At 39.9% G+C, this 8,291-nt stretch overlaps 1 protein-coding gene across 1 annotated transcript in view; it reads right to left on the bottom strand.

Moving 5' to 3' along the window:
• FSIP1 (fibrous sheath interacting protein 1) overlaps positions 1-6,411 on the bottom strand; it is a 36,455-nt gene extending 30,044 nt beyond the window's left edge. The window contains exon 1 of the mRNA XM_015557636.1: positions 6,323-6,411. Coding sequence (XP_015413122.1) covers positions 6,323-6,377 — 55 coding nt within the window. The 5' untranslated portion in view covers positions 6,378-6,411. The remainder of the gene's footprint in view (positions 1-6,322) is intronic.
• Positions 6,412-8,291: the final 1,880 nt, after the last annotated feature.

The following is an 8,291-nucleotide window of genomic DNA, read 5'->3' as shown; positions in this document are numbered from 1 at the left end:
CTTGTCACTAGAATGAGAATTTAGGAAGACCACTGATAAAGTATAGGAAAAAATACATAACACTGAGAAATTAAGATGTTGGAAGTTGACCAGGGAGCACCAGTAAGTTCTTTTGAGAAGTCTGACCTTTAAGGAGAGGAAGAAAATTGAATGGTATGTTTGGGAGTAGGATGAAGAACTGAGCGGGGAGGTTTCATATGTATGTTCCGTTGATTTGATGGCTCTTTGATTCTGTTTTTAGGATCAGAAGACTTAAGTATGGTAAACTGAAGAGAAGGCGCCAGAAAGGAGAGAGGGGGAAGCTTCAGGTGAGAGACTGAGTGATTCATGGATCAGGAGTCAGGGGCAAGGTGAAAAAAATGAGATGTTATTGACTTTCACTTTCTAGAAGAGCATCTAAGGAGGTGGAGGAGCACAATCAGAGTGCGGTTTAGGGACAAAAAGAAAGAATATGGAAAGGATTCCCACCTACTTGATCCATTTTCTCTGGACAGTAAGACTTCCAGAGTGAAGAGCTTGCAAAAGAGAATAGAAGGTTAAATGCATAGTACCTATTTGGAATAGCTACTTTGGGGACTGCAAAAGAAATTGCTAGGCAGGACTGAGAATCCAACAGAGGTTAAAACCCAAACTTCCTTAGCTGTGTTAGCACAGTTATATAATTTTCTCCCTCAGTCCTCTGCAAATCAGAGCAGAAAGGGACTACCAGATTTTCTTGGAATATTTAATCTTAACATCCAAAAGCAGCAGGAGTATCACATACCTGAATTTCACAGAAAAGCACTTCAAAAGAGGTATTAACAGATTTTGAGAGGCAGGATTAATTAATATGTTGATTTTGTGTCTTTACACACACTTATAAATTTGGAAACACAAGAGGCCACAAAGACAAAAGAGTATAACCTCTATGAAAAACACCAATAACATACATCCTACCACTGGATGTATCTGTCTCAGAGGATTGAATTCTATCTGTCCATGAGATAAATGCTAAAAATGAAGGGAAACGCATAAAAAGTTTTGATTTCCACAACATCCTCTAGAAAAACTTAAAAGTGATCCCTCAAAAATGGGGTGGGATAGACTTTTAAAATATTTCCAAATCTCTAGAAGTGCTAATATTATCTACTTCAAAATCTCAGTAAACTTGAGGTTATTAACTCTATGTTATAAAGTCAAAATATGATAAAAATAAATTTAGTTTGGCTTTTATCTTTCTCTTGGAGTCAGTCCTCATTTGTGTTCAGTGCCTATAAATAAAATTAAATAACTCAACAGCAAATACAAATTTCTTTTTTTTTCTTTTCTTTACTATTGGCTATTTGTGATGTAAGAAGGGGACTAGGATGTATGTTGTGCTTTAGGGGCTGGAAAACAGGATGGAAGTGCCATTCTGACATTAGTCCAAAGTCTGTCAAGTTACTCTTAAGTAAAAAATTAAGGAATGACTGAAAGGGAGAAAGAAGAATACTCATCCTAAGAATTTCTCACTTTTTTAAAGGGAAAAAATAAGAATAAAAGTAGAAAGTAGATTTGGGTATGTTTATACATGTGTGTTAAAGTTCAAGTCCAAAAACATCTGGCTCTAACATCTACAAGTGACTTCTTCAAAGTAGAATGCATTTTAACCAGATGCTGCCATCTACTGGACAACATATAAGAACTCTGCGCTTGCCTGATTTAAAAAAAGCATTCATGGAGAGACACAGGGCAAGAGATTTCTGTTTTTCTGTTTGCATCATAAGCCTGAAGAAACAGTAATACAATAAGATTGTCTCTTCATTTTGGTGAATTGGTCAAGTGTTAGCTAATCAAAATGGATGGTAACATTTGGTTCACCTCACTGTCTTTTATTCCCGTTTCTTGTATATCAACCCTATTTATGTATCTTATCTGCTTCACCAATACATAATAAGCAATTTTATAAACCTTATAAATAATAAATACATATAATTTAAATGAAATGAAGGTAAACATAAATAAATCTCATTAATCTTATCTGCTTTGCCAATATGTAATAACTAAGAATTCAAAATCTAAAAAATGAAACTCAAACTCCAGCTTTCAGCTTATTAAATCCACCTAATTTCCATGTTAGAACATTAGTACTAATCTAACATGAGTGTAACTATCTATAGGGCCTATAGCAGTCATGTGACTCCAGAGATACAACAGTGAGCTCTACAGGTTTAAGGCAAATATACATGTCATGATCTTTAAAAATTAATGTATTTGATGTTCTGACTTAATTTTGAAGGAAGGGCAAAAGTTTTGCCCTCCCAGGCCAAAAGTTCACTTGGTAGTGAACTCTGACTGAAAAGGTTAAAGCCAAAAGGCCACCATTGATCCTTTCATTTATTGCCTCATCCATTAGCTCTACTTTCTAAAATACTGTGTTTCCCTGAAAAAAGTATACACACTTTGAATAATTATTCATCCCAATGGGTTAAATCTAAAGAGAAAGAAACATCAACTGAGCTATCAGTTGTTAAAAGTGTGCATACATTTTGGGGGACATACGCTGAAATGCTATAGCATCCAGAACCTCATTCCTGACATTGTCCATGTTTTTTATTTGGAATAGCGGTGGAGAATCAGTGCTATGAAGGTGAATTACAGACAGACATGAAAGAAAATATAAGAAGTTTAACTTTTCGAGACAGATTATCTTCATACAAGTCTTTAGACATATAAGTTAGTAAAAAAGCATCTATATATATAAAAGCCTAATATGCTAAGTGTCCGACCGATCGACCAGTCACTATGATGCACAGTGACCACCAGGAGTCAGATGCTCCAACTGGTAGGTTAGCTTGCTGCTGGGATCCCATTTGGGACTGCGCAAGACGCCCTGATCAGCCCCGATTGCTGGCCAGGCCAAGGGACCCCACTTATGCATGAATTCATGCACCGGACCTCTAGTTTTTATCAGAAGTGCTTTGCAGTCTTTTTTCTTAAATAATGTAGTCATTGCTGAACAGCTCTCAGAGAGGGAAAAACATGTTATTCAAAAAGAAACTTTCTGAAAAAGACAATATACCTGCTCTAATAAAATGCATTACAAAGCTATAATAATCAAAACAGTGAAATACTAATATCAGTGCAGACAGAAATATTAAGACAGACTAAGAAGAATACATCACTTCCAGCCGAAACCGGTTTGGCTCAGTGGATAGAGCGTCAGCCTGCAGACTGAGGGGTCCCGGGTTCGATTCCGGTCGGGGGCATGTACCTGGGTTGCAGGCACATCTCCAGTGGGAGATGTGCAGGAGGCGGCTGATCGATGTTTCTCTCCCATCGATATTTCTAATTCTCTATCTCTCTCCCTTCCTCTCTGTATAAAATCAATAAAATATATTTTTTAAAAAAGAATACATCACTTCTGGGGTATTCTTGCCAAAAATGCATAACCTCCATCGAATCAAGAGAAAATATCAGACAAACTTAAGTTGGAAGATATTTTATAACATAACTGACCAATACTCTCCAAACATGTCAAGATCATAAAGACAAGGAAAGACTGAGGAACTGTTACCGACTGCAGAAGACTAAGGGGACAGGACACTAAATGCAATATGGGATCCTAGATTGGATACGAGAAAGTAAAGAGGACATTTGTGGGAAAACTGATGAATTTTAAGGTCTGTAGTGTAAGTAATAGTATTATACCAATGTTAATTTCTTAGTTTTGATCATTATACTATGGTTATACAAGATGCTAACATTAGGGAAAGCTGGATGAGAAGTATACTGGAGCTCTATATATTATTTTGTAACTTTTATATAATTTTAAAATTATTTCAAAATAAAAAGTGTGGGGTTTTCTTTTTTCAACAAAACAGAGGCATAAAACAATGACCATTTTATTATGCCCATGATTCTGTGGGTCAGTAATTTGAGGGACACCACAGGAACCATGTTCTCTATTCCATCATGAATGGGGCCTCCGCTGGGTTGGCTGCATTCTACTGGGATCATAGTCTACCCTTGGCTATTCTGTAAATGGTATTTGCTAGAGAGGAAATGTCCAAAATTGTTCCTTCATTCAGATGTCTTGTGCCAGCACTAAGATAGCTGGAATAGTCAGTGTATTAGTTTCCTAGGGCTGCTATAACAAATTACTATGGGCTGGGTGGCTGAAAACAACAGGAATTTATTCTCTCGTAGTATTGGAAGCTAGAAATCTTAAATCAAAGTATTGGCAGGGCCATGCTCCCTCTGAGGTCTCTGGAAAAGAATCCTTCCTTGCCTCTTCCTAGCTTCTTGTAGCTCCAGAATCCTGGTGTTCCTTGGTTATTCCAATCTCTGCCTCTATCTTCACATGGCCTTCTTCCCTGTGTCATTGTTTTTCTGTCTCTATTAGTCTTTTCTTTTTATAAGGACACCAATTATTGGATATAGGGCCCAGTCTAGTTTAGTATAACCTCAGCTATACTAATAAAAGGGTAATATGCTAATTAGACCGGGAGACCAGACATCTTCCAACTGTCTGACTTCCTTCCAGACAAAGCCATGGTGGTGGGGGCCAAGGCAGAGGTGGTTAGGGGCCATGTGGCCAGCAGGGGAGGGCAGTTGGGGGCCATGAGGCCAGCAGGGGAGGGCAGTTGGGGGTCATGAGGCACAGGCAGATGAGCAGTTAGGAGCCAGCAGCCCCGGATTGAGAGAGGGATGTCCGACTGCCAGTTTAGGCCTGATCCAACAGAATCAGGTCCCGGATTGTGAGAGGGATGTCCAACTGCTTATGCAAGATGGGGCCTAAACCGGCAGTTGGACATCCCCTGAGGGGTCTTGGATTGGTAAGGGTGCATGCCAGGCTGAGGGACCACCCACCCCTCCTCACGAATTTCATGCTCTAGGCCTCTAGTCTTAACTAATTACATATGCAGAGATCCTATTTCCAAACAAGGTCACATTCTGAGGTTCCATGTAGACATAAATTTTGGAGGGACTACTAAGCTCACTATAGGCAGAATTGGTCAGCATCATTCTCTCTCTGCATGAGATAGACCCAAGCAACTTCTGAGCTCTCAATGCTGGGGCAGGAAAGGAATAGGCCTAAAGGAATTTCATCCACATCAAAGTTCATGCTAAAAAGTTGCAGGTTCCTGGGATTCTAAAGTGTTAGACACTCCTTTTGTTAAAAAAAAAAAAAAATGGGTTCCACGATTCTCAGAGAAATCAAAGGTCCCTGCTTAGAGCCAGTCTAATGCCCAAGCAATACTAGATGACCACTTATGTGATACTAGAGGCCCAGTGCACGAAACTCAGGCACTCGCGGGGGTGCCTTAGCCTGGCCTGTGCCCTCTCACAGTCCAGGAGCCCTTGGGGGATGTCTGACTGATGGCTTATGCCCGCTCCTCCCAGGGAGCAGGCCTAAGCCAGAAGTTGGACATCCTTAGCGCTGCCACAGAAGCTGGAGAGGATCCCGCTACGGCTGCTGCGCTCGCCAGTTGTGAGCCCAGCTTCTGGCTGAGCGGTGCTCCCCTTGTGGGAGCGCACTGACCACCAGGGGGCAGTTCCTGCATTGAGCATCTGCCTCCTGGTGGCCAGTGCGCATCATAGCGACCAGTCATTCCACCATTCAGTCGATTTGCATATTAGTCTTTTATTATATAGGATAGGTTAAACGATTTCAAAAGTTTCCTGCCAACAAATACCAACAGCTTCCCAAATCCCTAAAATTTTCACCACTATATACCAGGTAAGTAAGTTAAATAGATTACATGACTCTATAATAGTTCTATATAAAAAATAAAAATAAATAAGAAGGAGGAGAAGAAAAAGGAAGATGAAGAGGAGAGAAATCACAAATATACATACACACAAGGGAGGAAATAGAAACATGTCTGCAAAATTAATGGACTGGTCTCAAAAGAGCAGGTTTGTTAGAGAACAAGAAATAGGACAAATCAGTAATGGAATTTTATGAAAGGGGTTGCAAAGGCCTGAGTGAGATACTTTGTGGGAGGATCCTAGGCCATTAGGGAACTGTCTGCATAAACTGGGTGTCTAGAGGTATCTAAGACACACTGGAAGTAAAGGCAAACACATACTTTGTCTTTTTCCCAATTTTTCACTGCCTTGTCCCCCTACCCTTGAGCTCCTTGTCCCCCTACCCTTGAGCTCTTAAAATATAAGCTCTTAAAAATTCTGAAACATACCTAACCTTAAAGTAGTTCCATATAATCCTACCTAATGTGATAATTTCCTCTAATGAAGGGTTAAACTCATGAAAAAATGAAAAAATAACTGAATTGGGAATTTTACCTTAATGCAAATATTCTGACTGAGATAAAAATAAAGATGAATTAATTTTACTCACCAACAGTTTGTTCTGATGCAGCAGTCAAAGCTAGAAACTTTTTTGTATTTTCCATTTCTTCATTACTTGGCAAAGCTTCCCTATGTTTTGCAGACTAATGAAAGAGAAATTAAAGTTTAAATATGAGAAAAGAAAGCAACATCGGCCCTTGCTGGGCAGTGGTTAGAGCCTCAGCCCAAGGACTGAAGGGTGGCAAGCTTAATCTCACATGCAGGAGGCAACCAATCACTGTGTCTCTCTCACATCAATGTTTCTCTCTTTCTTCCTCTCCCTTCCACGCTTACTAAAAAATCAATGAAAAAAGTATCCTCGGGTGAAGATTAACAAAAAAAAAAGAAAGCAACATTGACATTTTGTTAAATTTCAACTTGGTTTCCAATCTTGTTCATACAAACAATAAGATTTAGGTCATTTTTATTCCTTTAATTAGGAATTCTATTGTTGCTTCCTGTCCCCACAAAATTCTGTCAAGTATTCCCAAATTGAGTCAGATATAAGGTCCAACATTATATCATAAATAGGGGCCCAGTGCATGGATTTGTGCACTGGTGGGGTCCCTCAGCCTGGCCTTCGGGGGTTGGACATAAACTGGTTCTCTGACATCCCTCAAAGGGTCCTGGATTGCAAGAAGGCGCAGGCCAGGTTGAGGGACCCCATCAGTCATGATCGGGGTCAGGGAGGGACTGCAGAGGGGCTCTAGGGTGTGCCCGGCCATTCTCACCCCTTCCCGAATGGGGCCAATCAGGAATGGCCAGGGAGGGATCTTAGAAGGTTGGCCAGCAGGGAGGGACTACGAGAAGGCTCCAGGGCATGTCCAGCCCATCTCACCCAGTCTGGATCCCAGACCCCAGCAGCAAGCTAACCTACCAGTTGGAGCGTCTGCTCCCTGGTGGTCAGTGTACACTATAGCAACTGGTCAGACACTTAGCATATTAGGTTTTTATTACATAGGATTACCTTACTTAAATTTGCTTAAGTTTCTGTTTAATATTTCTTTAACTAATGAGTAACCTAAAAGTACATTATCAAATTACAATTTCAGGACATTTCAAGATTACTACTGTATTTTATTATGTTTCCAGTTGTAATTCTTGTTTCCAAGCAAGTAAAAAATCTGCTTTGAAATTCAACAGGAATAAGTGATAGGTAAATTTTTTTCTGTTAAAATTTACACTAATTATTTCTCTAGTTTAAAGCACTGCATTTTGTAGGTTCCTTTCTTTCCATCCCAGTGGTCTTCCTGGGAACTTATAAAAATATATTCTTAGTTACCATGTTGTTTATTCATATTATTGTCAGGAAAATTTCCTCTGAAGTTACCTCATTTGATCAAGGAGAAATTTATCAAAAACAACCAGTTATTTCAATGTCCCTACCCGAAAAGTTCTCTCCTTTGAGAGGGAAACTTAAGTGCAAGCCAACAGCTATATATCAAGTCAGTGCCAATATCTGGTCAATATCCACCCCTCAATACTATGGAGAATAAGAGGTCAGAGAAAGCCAAGGAAAGTTAATCGAGCACTAAAAATACTGAGACAGAAGCAAAGAGAGGTGGTCCCAGACCTCAAGCACTTTAAAACTTCCTGAGGAGATCTTGACCAGACTATGAAATGACTTCCTCACTTGTTGTTCACAAAAGTTTACTCAAATAATAATTAGAAACAGGGGAAACTAAGATGGCGGCAGAGGTAAACACCGGGAAATTGCTGCCTCCCACAACAACTTCAAAAATACAACGAAAAGACAAAACGGACATCATCCAAAACTACAGGAAGGCTGGCTGAGTGGAAATTCTATAACTAGAAGAAGAAAAGCAAATGTATTAAAGAGGGAAGGAGGTGCAGAGGTGTGTGAAAGGGGCTGGCAGCTGTGTACGCTGTTGTCTTTTTCACACGGGAGGGAGATACAAGTTCCCGACTGCTCTGAACTCCAGTTCCAGGTGAGAATTTGGGAATACAGACTCTGATGG

Source organism: Myotis davidii, unplaced genomic scaffold (assembly GCF_000327345.1).
Source record: "Myotis davidii unplaced genomic scaffold, ASM32734v1 scaffold46, whole genome shotgun sequence".
NCBI classification, from domain to species: Eukaryota; Metazoa; Chordata; class Mammalia; order Chiroptera; family Vespertilionidae; genus Myotis; species Myotis davidii.
This window is presented reverse-complemented; position numbering and strand designations above follow the sequence as displayed.